This window comes from Oryza brachyantha, chromosome 5, assembly GCF_000231095.2.
Source record: "Oryza brachyantha chromosome 5, ObraRS2, whole genome shotgun sequence".
NCBI lineage: Eukaryota > Viridiplantae > Streptophyta > Magnoliopsida > Poales > Poaceae > Oryza > Oryza brachyantha.
In genome coordinates, this window is record NC_023167.2 from 18305441 (window position 1) to 18329220 (window position 23780).

General features: G+C 40.8%; 3 protein-coding genes across 3 annotated transcripts; 1 reads left to right on the top strand and 2 right to left on the bottom strand.

The window, feature by feature from the left end:
* Window positions 1-1804: 1804 nt before the first annotated feature.
* On the bottom strand, window positions 1805-6349 carry LOC102700151 (65-kDa microtubule-associated protein 3-like). The gene is made up of 13 exons (XM_015837395.2): window positions 6198-6349; window positions 5992-6091; window positions 5699-5905; window positions 4623-4871; window positions 4316-4525; window positions 4088-4243; window positions 3814-3973; window positions 3450-3601; window positions 3281-3368; window positions 3115-3188; window positions 2946-3020; window positions 2623-2860; window positions 1805-2540 (listed from the first exon to the last, which is right to left on the bottom strand). The coding sequence occupies exons 2-13, from the start codon at window positions 6028-6030 to the stop codon at window positions 2158-2160; spliced, it is 2031 nt and encodes a 676-aa protein (XP_015692881.1). The 5' UTR covers window positions 6031-6091; window positions 6198-6349; the 3' UTR covers window positions 1805-2157.
* A 79-nt stretch (window positions 6350-6428) lies between these two features.
* On the top strand, window positions 6429-11780 carry LOC102700437 (spermidine synthase 1). Its single transcript, XM_040524353.1, has 11 exons — window positions 6429-6564; window positions 7223-7315; window positions 7489-7638; window positions 8061-8137; window positions 8226-8348; window positions 9533-9637; window positions 10290-10362; window positions 10763-10834; window positions 10910-11105; window positions 11181-11310; window positions 11387-11780. The coding sequence occupies exons 3-11, from the start codon at window positions 7497-7499 to the stop codon at window positions 11450-11452; spliced, it is 984 nt and encodes a 327-aa protein (XP_040380287.1). The 5' UTR covers window positions 6429-6564; window positions 7223-7315; window positions 7489-7496; the 3' UTR covers window positions 11453-11780.
* A 381-nt stretch (window positions 11781-12161) lies between these two features.
* LOC102711701 (ATP synthase subunit beta, mitochondrial) lies at window positions 12162-15550 on the bottom strand. Its single transcript, XM_006654690.2, has 9 exons — window positions 14975-15550; window positions 14390-14465; window positions 14194-14282; window positions 13955-14072; window positions 13768-13871; window positions 13533-13691; window positions 13191-13415; window positions 12807-13118; window positions 12162-12540 (listed from the first exon to the last, which is right to left on the bottom strand). Exons 1-9 carry the CDS (start codon window positions 15440-15442, stop codon window positions 12427-12429), a joined length of 1665 nt encoding a protein of 554 aa, XP_006654753.2. The 5' UTR covers window positions 15443-15550; the 3' UTR covers window positions 12162-12426.
* Window positions 15551-23780: the final 8230 nt, after the last annotated feature.

Consider the following 23780-nt stretch of genomic DNA (forward strand, 5'->3'; position numbering starts at 1 on the left):
TTAATTAATGCGTCACTGACACGGGATGATTATATACCAACCAAGATGAGCTAAAACTCGGTGTAAGTTCGCTGAAACCCACCCAACCATCAGTTCTAACGTCTAACCTGGATAAACAATCAATCTAGTGGGTGAAAAAATGAGCTCAGTTGATTCATGAGACCAGTTCAATTAAGCCAAGTCTCCATTAACCGTGATACTAATTAAGGTTACTAATTAATGGCAGGAGATTCAGAAGCCTGAGCCAATTAACTAACAGAGACGGTCTTATGTGAAATAAATACAGTACTTATAGCCCCATTCTTTTCCCCTGTAGATTTTAGATTTTTTTTTAACGAGCCCACTTCGCAACCTTTTAACGAGCCCACTCTGCATGTGATATTTTTAGGGCAATTCTTTTAACTTTTAATATTTAAATCATTCGTTTATACCCTTTCCTTCAGTATCTATCACATAAATCAGATAATATTTCTATCTTTTAATATTTTCTATCTCAAACACCAGTATGGTCTTATTATCATTTGATCATCAATTTGAGAAAGTGATAAGTGCAGGTTGACCTGGGAACAAGACGAACTTTTCCACCTCAGGGTGATTAAGCAGCTGGCTGACACGATCCTCTTGGGCTCAAGAACATCGCCGACGAAGTTGCCCAGAAACTGCAGGAGTGAAGAAGTGACGGCGATGGCGTGAAAGGAATAATGGATAATCCAGGCTGAGAACGCGCTGTGTGGCCGTGTGGACTGTGGAATCAAACAAATCACGTTCTCGAGCGACGAACCCTAATATGGTTTTGTGTGGTGTAAATGCAACCAGATGGCAACGACCTGTGACTTTTCTACGCATGTTAGCTTTTGCGAGAGCTGTTGGGACAAAAAAATAAATTATAAATGGCACCGTCATTTGGAACACAAGTGTGATCCTGTTCCGGATGGTTGACTTAGGTTAGTCAACCATGTGTTTTAAAATCTGTTTCTGCACCTGGAAATCATGAATTATTGTGTGATATCAGTTTTTTTCTAATGTACTCCAGTTGTTAGTGACGAGCAAAATGTATTTTTTAAATTTAAGTATGAACGCATAATTTGAAATTTGCTAACATCGTGCCTTCAATTCATTTCCATCGGAAACAAGTCAAGTCTTGTTTGGGCGTTAACTGGAGGGCAAATTTTAGCTCAACGTTTGGCCCTGTACGGTATCTCAGGTTTATATTATTCTGACTTGCAAACCAATGTTCTGAATCCCTGGCCTCTTTTGCAGGAAAATACAGGCGAATTACGGTACCAACAAATTGACCGCTGCTTGTTTTATACTCCCCCAATTCCATAATTTTTATCGCTTTAAACAAGAATGTGGTCAATTTTTAAAACTTTGATTATTAATATTTTTTAAAATACTTTTTTGAAAAATACTAGAACAAATCATAAAGAGTACTTTAGTAAAAGTAAATATTTATTTCTTTTTTAGATATTTTAAAGAAAAATCACATTCAGAATAGATTTAGAAGACCGTGTTATAATTCAAAACGACAAGTATTAACAAACTGTATGGAGTATAACCATAAGCTATCTTACCAGCATTGCTAATCACTGTTTGGATTTTTGAGTGAAAAAAGCAAAACGATATATTTTAAAAAAATGTTCTGTGAATAAAACTTTTATATTTATGTTCTTAACAATCTAAAATCAGAGGCTGAAAATTTAAATACGATGAAAAACTCTAAAATTAACTTCAAATTTAAGTTTAAAAAATTAATTTGAGCATATAGGTATAGGCAGAAACAAAAACGAGGTTAATTGTATTGCTTTCATACAAAAAAAACTCTGCCATATGAACGCGATGCAGATCAGGCATCAGTAGGAACCAGCCTTTCAGATCAACTGCACCAGCTAGTTCAATTCATTGCCCACAGACCAAATCATTCAGCCACCTAACGAGCCATCAATATAGCAAAGGAAGGTAATGGTTCACATCAGAAGGTGATAAAGGGCAGCAGTAACAATGTAACTCTTTTACCAATGGGATGGAAACGTAAAGTGTGATTATGAATGAGGCCGACTCCTGTCGACCTACACAAGCGTCTCTGACAAGAGAAATGCTGTCAAGCTTCAGACTTTCAGCTACACAATGGATTTACCTTACCAGCAATCTTGACAGTCAAGCCACTTGTGCGGCAAGATAGACAGCAAGGCGCCTCTCTTCATACGAGTATTCGGTGTCCTCTTGTGAAGTCAGCTCTGATTCGTCATAAGCAAGTACAGGAACGGCTTTTGGGGTAAGAACAGGCGTCATTGCCGTTTGCATATGAGCTCTCACGGTCATAGGAGTCAGCATAGTTGGTGCTGCAAGTGTCTTGGGAGTCTTGTTCTCCTCAGTACCAGCAGAGATCAGCCGCACAGGAGTTGATGTTATGCTATTTCCCGGTGTAATCTGAGAAAAGGGCTTTCGGGGTGTCTCCATCTCATGAAGAGTACTCGAGTTGAAAGATAACTTCTTGATCGGGAGACCAACAGTGTCTAAACCTTTATGAGCTGGGTTTACTTTTGAAATTAGAGATGGGTCAGATTGTATAGAAGTAAAATTCAGAAGAAGCATTGCACTATATAGTTAAGTTGAAGTTACCAGGGGACGGACTGCTGATATCTTCGGTTCTCTTGGTTACACGAACAGTCTCTGAATGAAGTATCTCTGATTTAGGAGGTTGGACTGAAGAAGCTCCACCAAGAGACAGCCTTCGACTCCCACCGGCCGTGGAGTTTCTGGGTACCTTCTTAGTGCTGTGAGGTTTCGAAGGGCTTGGCTTTGATCCATAAAGTGCCTCCTGCTCCGTTTTGCGTTGATCTTGAAGCTTCTTTTGATCCTGTATTTTCTCATATTTCAGATCTCACCCACGTAAGAAGTTGACATATACAACAGATGCACACAAATTAGTAAACAGTTAGTACCCTTTGCCTCTTCCTTTCCTGCTCTTTCTCTTCGCGAACGATCATGTATTCTTCAAGCATAGAAATAAGTCTGATCTGCAAACATTGAATGGCATGAGTTTTGCCAATATCAGAACATACTTGGTAAATGGTACTACACAAAAACAACAGCATAAATAGAGAAATATACCCCATCATATGTGAACTCATTGCCCCTTTCATTTTCCCAAACTATGGTTTTTGTTTCAAGAACATCCACCATTCCTGTCCACAACAAAACAGTCACAAATCAGGAATATCATTATAGCAACGATTAGAATTCAAACATAGCAAGTTGTTTCATAAGGTGTTGTCACCTGGAATCTTGTTAACCAGAACACGAGCTTTTTCAGCCCTCTTAAGCATAATGTGTGCACCTCTGCCGGCATTATACCGGTTGTCATCCTGATCGTAGGATACAGATACGGCAGTCAGAAGCAGTTGCAATAAAAAAAACCTCTTTAAATTATTCAGATAGGACAGTACTTTGTTGTAATCTTCCAACCAAGCCTCTTCCTCACATGCATTTAGCCACTTCTCAACGCGCTCAAGAATGTCCTTCCTACTAAATGCTTCCTCTTTCACTGTTGAAATATATGCCTCAATTTGCTCGAGCAACATAGAGGGATCAATAGCCCCTGAAATGAAAACAATGAAGACATACTTTTTCATCAAAAAAAGAAAAGGCATACTTTGGGCACTAAAACATTTCACTAAACAAACAGAATTGACATGCATCCTCTCAACAGAATACATGGGTAAAGGAGGGTTAATTAACTGAATTACTGAAACTACCTTCAAGAACTTGCAAACATAAATCTCAAAAGAGAATCATTCGATAACATATTACCTGCTTCAATGGCCTCAATTGTGAACTGAGTAGCATAACCTTCCTCTCCAATTAAATGCGCCCGTCGTCGATGTTCTTCTAATTCTGTGTTCTTCTTCAGAACAAGCTCCTTCATTTTGCTTGATTTGAGCTGTTCAAGCCTTAATACCTCAGCTTCCACCTGGATCAAATAATACCATCCCCTCTGACTCTTGTATCCTTATCTCAGTACAAAACAGAAAACGACAACCATAAAGACACAACAAAACAAGTTCTCCAAATGATCATAACTTACATAGTTGAGGAACTCAATGGAAAGCGTGTTATGTTCAGTTAATTCGGACTCTGAAGCAGCAATATTACATGTTACATTCTGGAATGCCTGCTGCTCTTCAATTGGAGTATCCATGAGATTCCATAGTTCTAGCATGGTAGATGCAAGATCTTGAAGCTGCCAGAACTAACATAGTTAGTTGAAAGGAGATAGACAATATTTCCCAAATTTGAACAGTAAGACGCAGACCTTCTGCATCCTCTGCATTTTTGTTTCGCAAAGTCTCTGAATCGCCAATGCTAGCATCTCAATTGTTGTGTTGCTTATATTCATTGGTCCTTCAGCTTCATCAAGACTAGGATGTATTTCAGATATTGTTTGCTTGAAGTTGATACCAAGTACTTCACATAAAGAATGCAAAGTCTTCAAATATTCCATTACTTGCTTTAGCCTCTCACTCTATCAGAATTCAAAAATTTAATAACTGAATCAGAAAAAAAAAAGAAACTGAAAAGTAATTCAAACAATACAAAGGGCAAAAGGCATCAAGAAGGACCTTCTCTTTTTCAAGGGACTGCAGCTCCACTCTTAACTCTTCAAGCTTTCTTAATGATATATCAGATTGATCTACAGGCACTTCAAAAGGCATGAAATTTTCAGGCCTTATCTCAGATGAGATCTTCTTTATCCGTCCTACGACATCGAGAAACTGGTTCCATCTTTCAGCCTTCTTCCTCTTCATTTCTTCTAAGTATGGTAAAATTGCACAGAGCTCCTCCCGTAATCCACATGCCTTCTGATTAGACTGACAAAAGCAATCAAAACAAAGAACTGAGTACTGCTTTACTGGTGGATCTCTAGTTCACTACTGTATGCTTCTAACTTCCAAGTTGATTAGTTAAATAATACATTGAATGAATCCATCTGTCATCATATACTCCCTCCATTCCAGGATGTAAGACTTCCTAGCCTTTTCTAGATTCATATAGATGCTAATGAATCTAGACGATATACAAACCATATACATTGATCAATGGATTAATCTAAGCAAAGCTAGTAAATCTTACAACATGGCATGGGTGGACCATATGTTTGAAAAGCTCTAGCATGTAGCTTCACTTGTTATAAACCAACAAGGATCTAATCCACATGAACCATAGCTATCCTCAGCTTGAATTTGTTCGTAATGCAACTGATTCTGACCCAATCCAAACGAGGGATACTCTATGTATTGGCTGCACACCACGTTGAACCTGGTGAGAAGAACTGAAACTTCAATTACGTCGCCTTCTTATTTGATGGCTGATGTGACAATACGACTACACATGTTTTATGTCAGAAATTTTAAACCCAACACTTCTTAGATTGGAGCTAATTCCGACTGCTGGTCTACTTTGTTTTAGCTTGAATACAAGAGCAAGGAGCTACATTTGAATTCATAGTCCAAAAATACTTCAAAAATAATTCACAGTTACATATGAATTCCTAGTGTTCCTAGAATGGTGAAAAGGCTAAATTCTTATGGGCCTCAAACAATTAGTTAGGAGTAACACAATAGTTGAATCAAGGATGAACACAATCTCTCTTAAAATGCTAGTGCCAAACTGCTGAAACGGAAGCAAAATGGCATACCTGCTTGAAGTGGATCGGCGGCTCGCCCATCGCGGAGCATACTGCGGCGAGTTCGGCTTCGGATTGAGCGATGGCTTGCCGCAGCTGGGCGCGGGAGCGGTTAGCCTGGTCCACTTTCCTCCGGTAGACCTCCAGGCACTCCTGCTCGAGCTCAAGCAGCATCCTATCCCTGGCGGCCTCAGGCTCCCCAACCTCATCCCAGATGGCCTGCAACCACGAGCGATCTGACCAGCGAGACCAACGAACCAGTCACCACCATCGCAGCAGCAACAGCAGAGACAGCGAGGGCGCACCTGGAGCTCGCGCATGATGGATCCACACATGGTTTCCATCGGAAGGAGGCGCTCCTTCGATCGGACACGCCGCGCCTCGTGAAGACGACACCACCGAAGCCTGCAAGGGAACCAAACAGGTAGCAACGAGAGAGAGATCGCCGACGGGAATTAGGGCTCACCCAACCGGCAGACGGCAGCGAGGCCTATGGCTTCGGGTCACTCACTCAGCAGTCTCGGTGGCCCGGTCGCGACGGCGGGCAATACGGAAGCCCGTAATGAAGGCACCGCTGCTCCGGCGGCGGCGGCGTGGATTTGGCCGGAGATGGCCGCGGATTTGGGGGGAATGATGAAGAGATTCGAAACAAGTTGAAACGGGAGGGAGATTAGAGATGGACTGGGCCGAGCTAGAGATGGGAGAAACGACTCTTGGGCCAGATTGAAATTGGGCTAAAGTATGAGCGGCGAGGGAATCGGGGCAGACGGGTTCGGCACAACGTACATTCTCCACCCGTCGTCCTCCCGAGCGGCTGGCGGCGGCGGCGGCGGCGGCGCTGAGGCGAAGAACGGCGCCTGCTTCTTCTTCTCCAGCAGGTGAACTCTCGCATCCCCTTCCTCTCCTCCCCCTGTGCTCCATCCTCTCTCTCTCTCCCGGGCGGCTAGCTAGCTCGCGGGGGGACAGCCGGCCGGGGGGCGCGTGCACGCAGTAGTGGCCGCCGGGGTGGCGGGGGGCCGCCGGCGCCTCCGTAGCTAGCAACCTCGCAGTACCCTCGACCGCCGCGCTGGCCAACCAAGCTGATTCCGTCGAACTCCTCCGTAACTGCTACTCCGTTAAGAACTTTATCTATGTTTCATGTTTGTTTGTCTATATATATATGGTCGAGGTGCTCGAACTCTTGTGGTATCGTGCTGAGCCTATGCTCGGTGGCTAATTAGCCAGTCACACGCTGCAGCCGCCATGGCAGTAACCCTAACCCTGTGTGAATGATCAGTAAGAGCATCCAACAGCTCATCTAAATTTGGTATCCATTTTTTCATTTGGATGATTATCTAAAACACTTTCATCCTTTATATCACTTTGTAGTCCAACAGATCATCTGTATATGACATCCTCTGTATCTATTTGAAGGATTCGAAAGAGAACATCTAAATATAGAGGTTCTCTCTCCTAATATGAATGACATCTAAAAATAGATGATGAGATAAATGTTGTGTTAGAGCTTAACTTTTACTCTTCATACTCTGTTTCTAGGATGGAGGATGGGATGGATGAGCTGTTGAGGATGCTCTAAGCTCACCTACATTGATCCACCTACATTGATCCGTTTTGTTGTCTTGATTGAAGGTGTGCCTCTTCTGCGTGCTTCTTTCATTGATGCGTCAACGCACACTGCCTCTTCTCCGTCTAATAAGCCCGACCCGACGCCGTGTTTAGCCGGCTCGCCGCCGATGTTTATGTCCGTTTGTGGTTTTTTATTTTTGGTGTTGTGCTGACATGGTGATGGTCTGCATGGGTAGGTTTTCGGATGGAGGCCAATGCGGCGGCTGCAAAGAGGGCGCGGGAGAGCGGTGACGCCGCGGCGGCAGCCACGGCAGGTGCCGGTGAGCAGGCGGGGATCTCCGCCGTCATCCCTGGATGGTTCTCTGAGATCAGCCCCATGTGGCCTGGTTCGTTCCGCTCTTGTACACCCGCTCTGCTACAGTTACATTGTCGCCCCCTCTTGCTTTGTTTTTTTTTCCCCTAATTTGCTCGATATGGACTATAAGGTTTCGCTTGTAGTAATTATAAGTAATTTTCCAGTACTAATGCATCCAGTAGATAGCTGAATCTATGATTGGGCTTCTTGTGCTATGGGACGGAGCATATCATTAGCGAACTGATAAAATTCTATACCATTCTTCTTTTAGCCTGGTTGTGGTTGGGTATTACACTATTACATTTTTGTTGTTCATCCACCTGTGTGGATACCGCCCTACAAATTACTACTAATTTTTAGCTGTGCAACTTGCGAAAGTTTTTTTTCTTGCCACACACATGTCATTTTCTACGTTTTAGTTATTTTTTAATGATGGTTTTGAGCCAATGATAGGTGAGGCACACTCGTTGAAGGTCGAAGAGGTGCTGTTCCAAGGGAAGTCAGACTACCAAAATGTCATGGTGTTTCAGGTACAGACCTTTTGTTGCATCAGTGTCACTTTTTATTTGTCTTAACTCAAACTGGAGTATGGACCTGCGATGTTATTTTGTTTTGTAGTCCTCCACGTATGGCAAGGTGCTTGTCTTGGATGGAGTGATTCAGGTCACGGAGAGGGATGAGTGTGCTTACCAAGAGATGATTACTCACCTTCCCCTTTGCTCTATCAAAGATCCCAAGAAGGTAATGGTACACCATTTGCCAATGTTTAACAGTTTATTAGCTTCTAGCATCTAAATTTGCAGGTTTTGTGTTCTAATTCGTAACATGGTATAATGAGAACAAGTCTTATCATTATCTTGTTCTTGTTCTTGTTCTAGCATCTAATATTTGCTTGGAATTTTTTTGTTCACATCAGATGTGCACTTAAAGGACATGTTGGATAATATTCCAGCTTAATGACAAGAAACATCGCAACATAATTTCTTGTCTAACTAGGTTTAGAGTCAAACAGCAGCAGCATGAAAAGTCTTGCTACCCTGTTTTGTTTTCAGGTTTTGAATGAAAAATTGCATGGAACCACAGGGTACCATGTGGATTCTAGTGATCTCCTTGGATTTTTCCATGCAAATCTGAACAAATCTGTTCATTAGTAAAATCTTGTACAGTTCTTAGTTTATGCTACTTGTCAACATTCTTTTTACTCATCTTTTTAATTTAGTTCTTCTGGTTATAACAAAATAAAGTACCCACTTGGTTCTTTTCTCTTTCATCCTTTTGGAATAGATGTGGCCAAACAGTACTTTGAACATTAATATGTTTAGGACCATCGAAGTTGAACATTTGAATACGGCATAACTGAATTTATCATTATAAATACTTCTATAAAGATAAAATTTCAGTAAAATTGTATAACTTGAAGTAACAATAAGTGGGGGTGTCCAAGTGGCAAGTTTCCTCTTCAAGACCAGAAGAAACCTAGTGGTGAGTAGAAAACACTGAAGGAGTATAAGTTATATAAGTGGATGGAAAAGATGGCACTATGAATATGAGATACCATCATTCTACAGCTATCCTTTCATTGTTGTAGCAAAAAGTCCACTGTAATCTATAATAGGCCATTGGTGACTGGCATCAAAATCTTCCAAAGTCTTGTTGGTATTAGAGAGGACTCCTCTGATCCTAGCTTAGCAGCATAATTTCTGACACGTCTTTCTAAGACAAGTCCCAGCATAATTTCTGAAAGACAATTTTAGAATAAAATAGTTATGACCTTTAACTACCCGGACAAGCTTAAATCGTACATCCATAAGGACACACTCATAATTTCAAGTTTATCATGAGTTGATTGAGGCATTCATACTTGTAAACTGATGTTTGTATTGAGTTTTAATTAATAATATATGTCTAATCTTGTTGGTCTACAGGTGTTGGTTATTGGAGGTGGAGATGGTGGTGTTTTGCGTGAAGTTTCACGACATTCCTCAGTGGAGCAAATTGACATATGTGAAATTGATAAGATGGTGGTCGATGTAAGAACTTCTGTTTCCTCGCTTTCATTGATTGCATGCATGTACGAATTGACTGTTGATTGATATTCATATCTTGGTGATAAGAATTTGTTGATTTCAGAGAAATTTGTGTTAATAAATTTAGATATATGTTCCCATATCCATTACGTTTGATCACTCTCATGAATATTCCTTTTCCATGCATCCTTTTCTCTCTGAATTTATATAATTGGAAGAAATTACTTGGCAATTTGCCTAGTACAAGTCAATGTGCAATCTTTCACTCATGTTGTTATAACATGTGAACTGTATTAGATTGGATCTAGGAACTTGAAATTAAATTTTTTTTGTGTTAAGTATAGTGAATATAGTCGAACGTTAGATACCAGAAAAAGTTTCTCCCAGTATCATAACGATGCAATGAACTACTTTAGCCACTGAAAGAGGAAAATTGTGGTCAAACGGGAAATATTGTGTATAGCACCTCTGAAATACTATGGACAAGCACGAATTGGTACACATTATAAACAATGTTGTCATGTTGTCCCGACAACTGATGATAGAAAATTTGTTTCCTGCATACATTTGTGTGAGCACAAAAAAGACCCGTCTTTTGTTTTCATTTGTTTTGTCTCGCTGTGGTAGCTTGTTAATTATCTATTCAATTATGCAGGTCTCCAAACAATTTTTCCCTCATCTGGCTGTTGGATTTGAAGACCCTCGTGTGTCATTACACATTGGAGATGGTACCAACTTTAGAACCTGTTATACCATGTCAATGTTGATGCAACTACTCCCTCCGTTCCATCTTATAAGTTATTTTGGGTTTGTCCTAAGTCAAACTTCGAGTTTTTCCCAAGTTTATAGGAAAACATGGCAACATCTACAACACCAAATTAATTTATTGAGAAAAATTAAATCCACAATTGAATATAGTATATTTGTTTTATGTTGAAAATGTTGCTACATTTTTCTATAAATTGGTCAAACTTGGAAATTTTTTGACTCGGGGGAAACTCCAAAATAAAGGACTTATAATATGAAATGGAGGGAGCATGATTCAATGAGTGTTTTTTGTCTGTTAGATGAATATTCTTTGCAACATATTTGTGCTTTGATTAATTTTTTTCTTGATAATTAATGCAGGTGTCGCCTTTTTGAAAAATGCTCAAGAGGGAACTTATGATGCAGTTATTGTGGATTCTTCTGATCCAATAGGTGACTGTTAATCATGTTTGACTTTTTATGTCTTGCCTTAATTGATCTATATTATCAATTTTCCTGCCTATCCAGGCCCGGCTCAAGAGCTTTTCGAGAAGCCTTTCTTCCAGTCAGTTGCCAGAGCTTTGCGTCCTGGTGGTGTTGTATGTACCCAGGCAGAGAGCATATGGCTACATATGCATATCATTGAAGATATTGTAACCAATTGTCGCCAAGTTTTTAAAGGCTCGGTGAACTACGCTTGGACGACAGTACCAACATACCCTAGGTGCTAACTGATTCTGCAGATTTGACTGAATTGATTTTTATCCTTACTTTCTAAGCTAATATGATTTCAATGCAGCGGTGTTATTGGGTTTATGCTTTGCTCCACCGAGGGCCCTACTGTTGATTTCCAACATCCTATTTCTAACATCGAGAATGATGAGTTCTCGACAAAATCGAAAGGACCACTAAAGTTCTACAATTCTGAGGTGTGCATTGATCTGACTTGGCACTGGCGTTGCATGGCATTGTATTACTGTTGTCTGACTGTATATTGTTCTTCAGATCCACTCTGCATCCTTTTGTTTGCCATCCTTTGCGAAGAGAGTCATTGAATCCAAGGTCAACTAGAACGAAGACCACTGAGCCCAAGGCCAACTGGACTGGAATCCCTCGGACACAATGAAGAATTGGTTGTAGCGGAATGAGTGATGGCCCCCTTTTTTAACCCTTTAAATAAGCAGGGAGATGCAAACAGTTATTGTCAAAGTGCTCTTAAAAAAAATTCTCGGTATAAGAACGTTTTGTACTTCGAAACTGATTTCCGGCATCCCCTTTATAATTTAACATAATATTTTAATCTGAGGTGATTTCGTGAATACCAAACGGGATTTCTTTTTCAACATGAAGGTGTTAGTTGACCTTATGTTTTTGTTGCATCCGTAGCCCCAGGCTGTAAAACACCTCATAAATTGTTGCAACAATTTTGATTAAGTACTTCCATTGCGCTAGTGCAGGCGTCCCAAACTGTAGGGGGGCAGAATAGCTAATGCAAGCATAATACACAACTGGTTTTCTCAGGGATTAGTCCGATTCACCGCTCTAACTATCACAGAAATATTACAATAAAAAATAATTTATGAATAGAACTTTTTATATGTGTGTTCTTAGCCATCTAAAAGCCAAAACTAAAAAATAAACTATAATAAAATACCCTAAAATGATTTCCAAATTGAAATAAAAATTCAATTTTTAGCTCATAAGCATAATCATAAACAAAAACACAGTGGCGGGTGGCGGCAGATTCGGATAGACCATAGATGACAAACATTCAGACTACAAACAAGAACTTCATGATCCGATGATTTGATGGATCTGCATTATAAAGGGCACATGTTTTCCAAGTCGGGTACTTTTGTGCAGAACAAACAATGTCACTGCGATTTCTTATTAGGGGTAAAAGGGCAAAAAAAGAAGACAAAAAACATTCCTCATGAGAAGATGTCACCCCTCTGCTTGTAAGCACGTCCTGGCTACAGTAACGGGCATATAGAAACCGGAATCCAAAAATTTAACTTGTACAGAACTCAAACAATGAAGAGATCTTATGAAGCCGACTCCTTGGCAATCTTCTCAGCTTTAGCAATGACTTCCTCAATGCCTCCAACCATGTAGAATGACTGCTCGGGAAGGTCATCATATTTCCCATCCAGAACACCCTGCACGTAAGCCGCCGTCAGCAAAGTGCACACATCCAAACATGAATATACAATACTAAATGCATATTGGAGTACTAACGTACAGGTCTAGCAAAATGCATTTAACACTAAGCAAAAGATAAAAAGGGCAGATAAATTGTACTGTCTAGTAAATTAAGTGTATTACTGAACTCAACTACTTATTCACCAACTATAGATGGGCAAAATACTGTAACCATAGTGGTACTGTAGTTCTCCGAAAACTATTATGCAAATTCAAATCTGACCTGGAAACTGTTGACACTCTCCTTCAGCTCCACATACTTCCCAGGAGCACCCGTGAAAACTTCGGCCACATGGAAAGGCTGGCTCAAGAAACGCTGGATCTTCCTTGCACGAGCGACAGTCAACTTATCATCTTCACTGAGTTCATCCATACCCAAAATTGCAATAATATCCTGAAGATTCTTGTAGTTCTGGAGAACCTTTTGGACACCACGAGCAGTGTTGTAGTGATCCTCACCCAACACGTGGGGTGAGAGCATTCTGGATGTGGAGTCCAGAGGATCGACAGCAGGGTAAATACCAAGTTCAGAGATCTGCACAGATAGCAAGTTCAGGTCATGATGAGCACAATATTAGCATAAATGTATTAGGTCAGTTGGACAAACCTGTCGTGACAACACGGTAGTAGCATCAAGATGTGCAAAAGTGGTAGCAGGAGCAGGATCCGTCAAGTCATCAGCAGGCACGTAAATAGCTTGGACTGATGTAATAGAACCCTTCTTGGTAGTTGTAATACGCTCTTGTAATCCACCAAGATCAGTGGCAAGAGTAGGTTGGTATCCCACAGCAGATGGAATACGCCCAAGAAGAGCAGACACCTCAGAGTTTGCCTGAGGTCAAGAATAACCAAAAGCATTAAAATGAGACTTCAGTGGATGCACCTACGTGTACTAATTGTTTTATACAGGGTAGAAACACCAAACAAAGAAATGTCATGACCAAATTACCTGAGTGAAACGGAAAATGTTGTCAATGAACAGAAGCACATCTTGTCCTTCAGCATCACGGAAATGTTCAGCAACAGTCAAACCAGTCAACCCAACACGAGCACGGGCACCCGGTGGCTCATTCATTTGCCCATAGACAAGAGCACACTTGCTTTCACTCTGCAACCATAATCAGCATATTAGTAGCTGGCATATGCGAGTCTCACATACAAACTAAGGGATCTGTTTAAATTACCTGTTTGTCACCTAGCTTGATGACACCACTCTCAATCATCTCTCTGTAAAGATCATTACCTTCACGTGTGCGTTCACCGACACCAGCAAACACAGAGAAACCACCTGTCAAGCAAAATCATCAGCCAACAGACAAGTGACTGAACATCCGAACAATATCACCCATGAAACTCTGTATAGATGCATACCATGGGCCTTAGCAACATTGTTGATCAACTCCATAATAAGGACAGTTTTGCCCACTCCTGCACCACCGAAAAGACCAATCTTTCCACCTCTTTGGTAGGGCGCAAGCAGATCCACAACCTACAAAATTGAATCAAATGTACAATTAGGACTCTAAGCATGGTTGCAAACGTGTTACCATTCAAATACTTTGTCTTCTTCAAATAACCATAGGATCAGAGAGGGGGTGGGAAAACTATACCTTAATACCAGTAACAAGAATTTGCTGTTCTGTGGCTTGCTCGACAAAAGCAGGAGCCTCACGATGGATGGGAAGGAAGTGGTTCGTTGCTAGAATATAGGAGGGTCATTAATAACAAAACACTATGAAAACTAGACACAACAAAATCTTTAAAAAAAAAAAGAGTTATGAAGACATGGAACATCCAGTAACTTACTTATGTCACCCTTCTCATCAATCGGCTCACCAATAACATTCATGATGCGTCCAAGTGTGGCCCTGCCAACAGGAACCTACAAAGAAGAATAACTTAAGTCAAAACGTAGCAGAACACACTATATATGAAAAGTTTCAACCTCAGAAGACAATACTACAAATACAAAGTTCAGAAAATATAAATATAACCAGAATTTACATGATTACATCAGCTGACAACTTTATTCAGTAATGCCCATTTGTGCTAAACAATTGGGAAGCGTATTCATTAAACAAAAGCAGACAGAAACTTTATGATTTTCGACAGTTTCTAGATGACCAACACAAACCAAAAGACAAACTTTATGGATAACATCGATCTATATCTTCATTAGCACATTGAAAAGGCCACCGCAATCACACAAAGCAGCCAACAATCTACCGGCAAAATGAACCACAAGAAAGGGCAATCGCTCACTAATCGGAACCATACACCTGGATCAAATCTAACAGCAGGGGATCCACATTTCGCCAGATCTGGCTGGGGGCATCACGAAATGAAATGCACGATAACAAACAAGGATGGGGAGACGGGTGGGGGCATTACAGTGATCGGGGAGCCTGTGTTGAGGACGCGCTGCCCGCGGACAAGCCCCTCAGTCCCGTCCATAGCGATGGTGCGCACCATGTTCTCGCCAAGGTGCTGCGCCACCTCGAGCACGAGGCGGATGTTGTTGTCGAGCACCTCGAGCGCCGTCAGGATAGGCGGCAGGCCCTCGTCGAAGCGCACGTCGACGACGGCGCCGATGACCTGGCACACCTGCCCCACCGCGCCGGCGCCAGTGAACTCGTCGGTGATCTTACCACCCCCGGTGGTCTTCCCCGCCGCGGGAGGCGGCGCGGCCGGAGCCTCCTTCGCCGGTGCGGACGTGGCGTAGGCGGCGGCACGGTTGAAGAGGTACCCCGCCGGCGACGGGCGGTGCATCGGCGCCCCGCGGGGCCGCGGGGCCGGGGAGGGCCCCCGGAGCCGGGAGGCGGAGCGGACGAGGGACGACAGGGCCCGGCGAGTCGCCATGGCCGGAGATCGCCGGAGGCGCGGCCTGGATCTAGGGTTAGACTTTCGCTGGGTGGTTGCGGCGGCTCCGCGGAGGGGAGGAGGGGAGGAGAGAGAGGAGGGAGCGGAGTGAGGTGGGTGTGTGGGGGAATATGGTGGTGGAGATATCGACGTGGGGATTGGCGGGTAGACCTGGTCTACGGGAGCCCGAGAAGTGTGGAGGAGCAGCCGCTCCCGCGGGGGCTCCGTGGTGCATGGGCTCAGTTCATGGGATGGAGTGCAAGTTCTTTGGGTTCCATATGGTAGCTTGATTTTGCAGCTGGGATATGTAATAGTGTTCCTTTTTTTTCTCATTTCCCTTTCGTTTTATCTCTGCTGTCATTTGGCGATTTGTTAATGCTAATTACTTGTTGCAATTTGTTGGTTCTTCAAATTTTATGATGACTAGATGATTTCCTTTTTTTATTACTGAGTAGATGATGACACAGATAAATTATTTAAAGCCGAGACATTAGGTTCGCAATTCGAACTAAACCTTTGCGTAATCTTTGGTCACCATCATGTTTATTAATCCAGTGTCGAGGTTAATTGACATTGGAAACGCCGTTCTAGGCCCGTCACCTTGACAGAAACAGGTGAAACTGCTGTACTGTTGGGCCGTCACAGCGATGGCCCATGGAAACGTTTCCCTCCCGTCACGCTGCGCACGCGGCCTGCACTAGTGTGCCACTAATCGTTGGCCCATGGCCCATTTGAGCGCCGCGTACTCGAACAAAATCTGATATAGAGTCTTGGGTGTTTTTCAGGCCCAGCGTATGATTACACACCCAACAACAATCTCCAATCTCGAATCCGACTCTGATCGAAGCTGACAATCAATAAATAAATACATGTTTCTAGTTTTAATAATTAATACTTAATTAAACATATTGCAATCAAGTTTCTCGTCTCTGAATCGAACGCAGCCGTATACAAGTTGCAAAAGCAAGATAAATTATACTGTGCCTCAGGATGACCTACTATTACATTTTTCATTTGCACGAGAGAAATTCAATGTACTAATAATATCCTGCTATTGATTTCCAAAATCCTCCATGCAGGCATTCAGCGAGGAAATTAGATTCTTGATGACTTTGTTCATTTTGCATACGAGTATGACTGTATGACAAGACAGCATAACGACGCAATGCCCTGTATTTTTGGTGTCTACACCCTACAGTGTCAGTGTTCACCCAATAGCTACACCAGGTTCAGCGAACAGCCGTCCGAGGCAATAAATTAGTGCTTATCAGTATTCTTAATCAAATGCATCTTTTTTTCAAACTCATTTGAGACTTGACACCCCCAAAGCTAATTAAAGTCATGTCAACATTAATCACACATTTGATGCCATTACTGAGAGAGGAAGATTGCCATCAACCTGGCCCCTCCTAACAAAAAAAATCATCAAGCTGGCCATCTTGTCAAGGATAATTATTCAACAATGGATCAAGAAGATCTCACCACTTGTTGAACTATACCATAGGCACCAAGTCCTCTTTTGCTAGTCTTTACCATAACTATAGTTACTAGCAGTACCTGTACTAGGCTAATACACTAACTAGTAGAACATCCCATCATCTCACAGTTCAATGATTCAAACTTATAGATTGCCACTTGTTTCTAAAGCGACTGCCTTTTTTTTCAATCACGTTTCAATTTCACCCATCTTCTGTATGACCATAGCGATTATCACAGTGTGAATCGTCACCTCTTTAGAATTATTCTGCTTCTAATGATTGTATCTTGATCTTAATATATGTACACTGCGTGCCATCACAACGACAAAAATGTCGCATTGACTTGCAGCTGGAAACGGTGACAAAACTGCGCAATCTTTTCGCTTAAGCTTATACTTATACTTGTAAGTCAAAATTTAAATTTTTAACCTTAAATTTGGTGTTGATTTTAGAAAATTTTTACTTAAGTTTATTTTCTACCTTTGGCTTTTAGATCGCTGAAAATATATATATATAAATTTTATTCACAAATTATTTTTTTATTTATAAATATATCATTTGACTTTTTTCATGAAAACGTTGATATGCGGCTTGGCCGTCTATGGAAAGAGAAATGGACCCAATGCTACTCTATTGGCCATGGAAACTTGTGGAAACGAAGCACTGAGACGTAGACCTGATCTCAGCTGCAAAACTTCAAGGGTCGAGACAGAGAGAATTGGATGAGCGATCGCGTTGGTGGAAATTTTATATCTTGGCTGACGACGAAAGCATTCTCGGTTCCCCATCAAGCCGTCGCCGACTTTGTTTTTGGGGCTTGATATGATAATTAAACTTAGAGGAGTTATATCCAGTAGGTTTGTTTATTGGCTAGTATTTAATTAGTTGGCTGACTCCTTTGCTAGAGGATAACAAAGTCAAAATGTTCAGCTATAGGAAACATGTGATACGGTAGTAGTGCAATTATAGAACCAGTTGGTTGGTGGCAGCACAAAAAAGACCGGCTGAGGCCAATCAGTTTAGTTCGCTTAGTACATGGATATGATCTTATCTCGAGTAGTACGTGCATCATTTCAACCTGATTTCAGTAAGTTTTTTTTTTGGGTAAACTCTGTTTGTACTACGTACAAAATTAGACCTTCCAATGAAACTCGATGCTTGAAAATAAGGAAGAAAAACTACAGACTCATCACAAGTAAAGGGCATTGTTACACCTTCTACCAATAGTGGTGGTAGTATATTAAAATTTAGATCTAACTGTATATTTAAATAAGTATAATAAATATTTTATTTATAACTTTGGTAAGATATATTTATCAACTTATCTATTTTAATATGATATGTGACACATAAATTTATCGCAAAGTTATATATTGTAACTCTAGTTTCACCCTAAAATTTCTACTATACATAAGTAAATCATATCTGTTGGATCCAAAGCAACGAATGCTTACAATCATTCGAATATACCTTAAAAAATCCCAAGTAAATGGGCATAATGCATTGTCATTGGTTATTATTATGCTCGGTATAGTGTAAAAAGTAAAAAATGTTTTCAAAAACGTAGAATAGTTAATCCATTTCAACAATCTCGAAGAAACTAAAAATAACTAGCTTAGGGTTATTGTAATATGGATTATAGAAATAATCTAAAACAGACAACTAGATTATTATGCCAACTTATTATAATATAGAGCTCAGCTTAATATAATCTGATAGGATCATCTATTTTTTTTTTCAAATTATTGAGTGGCTAAAGAACCGCTACACTTAGATATTTTAAATTAACTGCCCATCTTACCATGCATTACTTACTTCAACTTATCATAGTCCAGCTTATAGTAGTCTACATCAATAATCTAGATTATATAATCATAAGTGAAAACAAGCAAGGTCTATTATTATTTTCTTCAATTTTTTATTTATTACCGTTGACTTTTGAATCAGGGGTGGAACTAGGCATGACCGTGTGGTGCAGTTTGAAATTGGGCCCCATGCCTGACCCAAAAATTACATTAGAAAATTAATATATTTTAATTGAAATGTATTTAAAAATGTCTACACTATTGTTAATCCCAAGGCTCGATAAATTATTGGTTCCACCCTATTTTGAATTAACTTAACAATTTATTTTATTTTAAAAATAATTATATAATTATTAATTATTTTTTGTGTGTTTTATTTTACCATTAAAGATATTTGCTCGAACTTGTACATATTAAATAAGATAAATGATCGGACCTAGACTAAGAAGTCAATAATTTCAAACAAACAACGGAGAGGCACATCATCAATCGAACCATTTCTGGCCTGTGATCAATAATTCGTTCCTTTCAGCGATGGCCACCAGCCGCCTGCAGGTACCAGATTGTCAATCGCCTTTCAGGCCGCACCCCGGCAACAACATCGCAAACACATTAGCCAGCTAGGCTCGTTCCGGTTTGTCAACCTGCAGACGCACACGCGCACTAGCCCGTGTCGCCCATCCCCATCCCCCCCCCCCCCCCCTCCTCCTCCTCCTCCTCTTTCGGGGCCCCGCCGGAGAGACGACACGCCATCGCCTCGGGTGTTCGCGTTCGCGTTCGCCGCGCGAATCGATCGAAATCCCCGCGGATCATATGCGGTTCGCTCTCATGTGAACGGCGCCAACCGTGGCAGATACCATGGCGAGCGAGCGAGCGAGAGAGAAAAGGAGTCAAAATGCGGTTGTATTTTCTGCATTTCCAAGCGACCCATCCAAACAAAGGACTCGTAGCCAGTCGCCTTAGGCCTTGTTTCCAAAATTTTTCTCCAAAACATCGTATTGAATTTTTAGACATCTAAATAAAGCATTAAACATAGATGAAAAAAAAACTAATTGCACAGTTATGAAAAAAAATTTTGAGACGAATTTTTAAGCCTAATTAGCCTATAATTAGCCATAAGTGCTACAGTAAACAACATGTGCTAATAATGGATTAATTAGGCTCAAAAGATTCGTCTCGCGGTTTCCAGGCTAGCCGTGAAATTTGTTTTTTTCATTCATGTCCGAAAACCCCTTCCGACATCCGGTCAAACATTTGACGTGACACTTCTCCTAAAAATTTTCTCAATCTAAACACGGCCTTAGTCCTAGCCAGCAAAAACAAAAAATAAAGGCGAAACGTTAGTTAGTGGCGGGCTTTTGACTTGCAGCGTCCGTCCGTCCGCCGGTGTACGGAGAACGAGCTGGCTAGCTATCTGCTCCTACCTACATCGTCGTCAAGGTTCGTTTGTTCGCTGGTGGACGGAACATTCGCGAGACCCCTTTCCTTTCCTTGGCATGTTTGAAATTGTTCTCTCGAAAATGGACCCAATAGCTAGCATGGAAATGCATGCCTGCCTGCCTCATCAATCAACTAATCAGGCAATCAGAAGACAAGGCCGGTCATATGCAATTCTGCAGCATAATCAATACGGTCGTGCTCGTCGTCCTCGTCTGATCAGATCAGAATAACATATGACGGCGACGCTGCTCGGCAGAACAGGGGCTAGACACGGTGCTTATCCTCATCTTAAGCGCCTTGATATTTTGTATGTTGTTAATCAGATCCACGGATTAAAAAAAAAAAGAAGCGGAATTGTGGAATATTCAGCGGCCGGTATCGACAAGCGCAAGCGATGGATCGGTCAAGTGGGGGGGTTATTTTTCGGTACATATATGTGAACGATTGATGGGGAAAGATCACCCGCCATTGATACTGTCGCTACGTAGAAATTTAGAGGCATACTTCGTTCATGAATGGGTGTCTATCTGCCTAACTCTGATCATGCTTGCAATGCTCTTCACGACTGGTCAGAGCTCCAAATTCTCCTACAGATATGGTCTGGTGATTTGCTGCTACCTGGTCTTGTGTTCCCAAGAAGATGTGTAGTTTTATTATGGTTCTGCATTTCCTGGAACTGAAATTTTTTTAAAAGAACATGTTTGGAACCATTACCAAGTATACCAACACAAGGCAGTGATGAAGACCTATGACATGTACAGTCAGGTGTACATCAGAACGTCCAATGATTTAGACCAAATATACACAAAGAAAATGAGTAACAGCAAACAATTGTTTCATACGATGCTTAATAGATAAATTAAAGAGTTAACTGAATACTAGCTGGAGGTACAGTGATCTCAGATCCTCAGTCCATGAATTTTTTTCTCTGAAGGTAGGCCCCCTTATTTCCCGACAGCTCAAGAACTTCGGGTGATATGCTCTGCAAGATGCTGCGTACCTTTTGTTCTTGCAATAGTCGTCAGGCCAGTTTGAAAGAGATAGCAGAAGCGGGTGCACACACGGACATGGACATGGACATGGCATGGGGCAGATGGTCTCTCTCCGACTTTGTTTCCGAGGGCCCTGCATCTTTGTTGCAGCCACTCTCACCTCATCACGTTACTTGCTTGCACTTGCCGGCACTCGACGTCCGTGCCTACTTGCCGCCGTCGTGGAACCCTCACGGCCAACCCGCCGTACATGATCAGAAGAGCTTGTCTGAAGATTCTCAATGCTGGTGTTACTCTACTATTAATATTATCATTGATAAAAAAAATCTCAACTGTTAGGTGTTTCGTAAGAGATCTATTTCGGTGATTACGCTCTAAAAGATAAAAACCTGACGGTTCATGACGAAAGGTATTATACGAAAGTACTTAAGTATTAGTAGTAGAGATACTTAGGTAGGAAGGGTAAAATGATAATTTTGCAAAAAGGGTAAAAAGGCTATATATTTGAGAAAGGTATACATCAGTATTGTTTAAGTGAAACAAAAGGTACCATGTTTATACGGTTAGAGTGAAACAAAAGACATGATTTGTATGGTATTGACGTAATTTGCATGATTTTTGTTACTTTAAATTTAATTTCCAAGTACATCCTGATTTACTTGTTGTTTTGTAGATTTACAAGGTTCAAATCTTCAACAAAAAGAACGAGTGGCATGGTGGCAAGTTGTCACCAGATCTTCATGTCTCTTGGATGGTCGCCCCTACGCCTTCCAACCCAACGCCGATCTTGCTCCTCAGTGACAAAGATGTAATTACATTTGTGTATAAAGAACGATCACCCCTGCCTCCTTGACCCAACGCCGATCTACCTATTTGACGATGACAGCAGACAAATCTTAAGATGAAAGATTAACGCCGATCTACCTATTTGACGATGACAACAGACAAATCTTAAGATGAAAGATTAACATATGAAGAAAAAAAATCATGATCAACGATATCTTTTAGACGAACAATATTTTTTTAGAGAAGACATCGAAACTAAACACAATTGCCCCCAAAAAATAACCATATAATTACACCACTAACATCGATTGCACTATCCTTTTTCGTATCTTGCATCTCACTATGTTAAGTTGCATGCACCAGCCAGTTGCACCTAAAAGCCTAAGCTGATAGGAAAAGGCGGGCAATTCACTTTATACACTCCAACACTCCCCCTCACGCGGGACCCCCTCAAGTCTCAAGCGTGGAATATTAGAGTGGGCGCTGCAATTATTTTATTTAATTGCGCGCCAGCCAGGACTCGAACTCGAGACCTCTGGCTCTGATACCATGTTAAGTTGCATGCACCAGCCAGTTGCACCTAAAAGCCTAAGCTGATAGGAAAAGGCGGGCAATTCACTTTATACACTCCAACACACTAGATCAATGGTTAACGTTTGCAACGTCTATCCACACCTCTAACTATCTCGTGAAACAGTAAAATCTCTCATTTATAATGGTATCTACTGGTGGTAATAATCTAGATTATTTTTTTTTCTAATTTAATAATTCAAATATATTCACACTGTCGCTTAGAATATTTTTTCTATTGGTAGTATACCTCTAAATCAACAGATAAATTTCTTCTATCGATGATAATATCAGTATTAGAATATTACCAGCAGATAACATCATAGCCAAACTCCTCAGCCATTATAGTTTTACCACTAATAGAAAATTAAAGGTATAAATTAATTTTACTGCTGGTACATATTGTAAAACACCTAATGATCAATAAGCTACGCTCTTTCTTTATTTCCATTGCATATTTGCATCGAAACACTAGAAGTCTTGGATGTCAAACTATTGATGTTTAAGTTGACACCTCTGTCATCAGTGTAGCTAGATGAAAATTATTTGCGATACTCTTGATTTTTTTTTTTCGAAAGAGCGATACTCTTGATCTTGACTGAATATTTTTTTAAGGACATTTTGAATGTGGTTAGATTGAAGCCGAGGAGTTACCAACGCTTTCAGTTTGTATCTAGTACTGGTCCAGCCGATGCATATGCATATGTTTTTAAATTTGGTGAGCAATAATTCTTCGGTTAGAGCAACATCAAAGCAAAGCAAAGTCTGAAGACTCTCTGTTACTCTGTCTTGACACTTATCTGAGCTAGCAAGTGGACAACTTTTAATTCTGAAAGGAGCAGGCTATCCAGTTGTCACTTTGCAATCCATGCATTTGGCTTGCGTTCTTTTGTTAATAAAAGATAATCTGTTTTTTTACAAGCAGTGAAACTAATAACTACAAAGTTACAAAATATACTCTAGAAATATAAGATAATCAATTTTTATATAGTTTTTTTTTAAAAAAATTTCGTTTAGCCTTTCGTAAAATATAGAATAAAAAACAAAAAAAAAATATGTCAAAAGAATGGAACCTTGTTCTTGCTGTCATATGGTCTATGTCTAATGTCGAATCAGAGAGATATATCAATGAACTGGAAACGCAGAAGTCCACGCCTCAGAATGCACTGTTGGATCAATACATGTTTGTCCCTAACTGTTTGCATGTTGCCACCTACTTTTGACACCGAAATGTGCTGCTTTGAGTCAATATCAAGGTACTAACAAA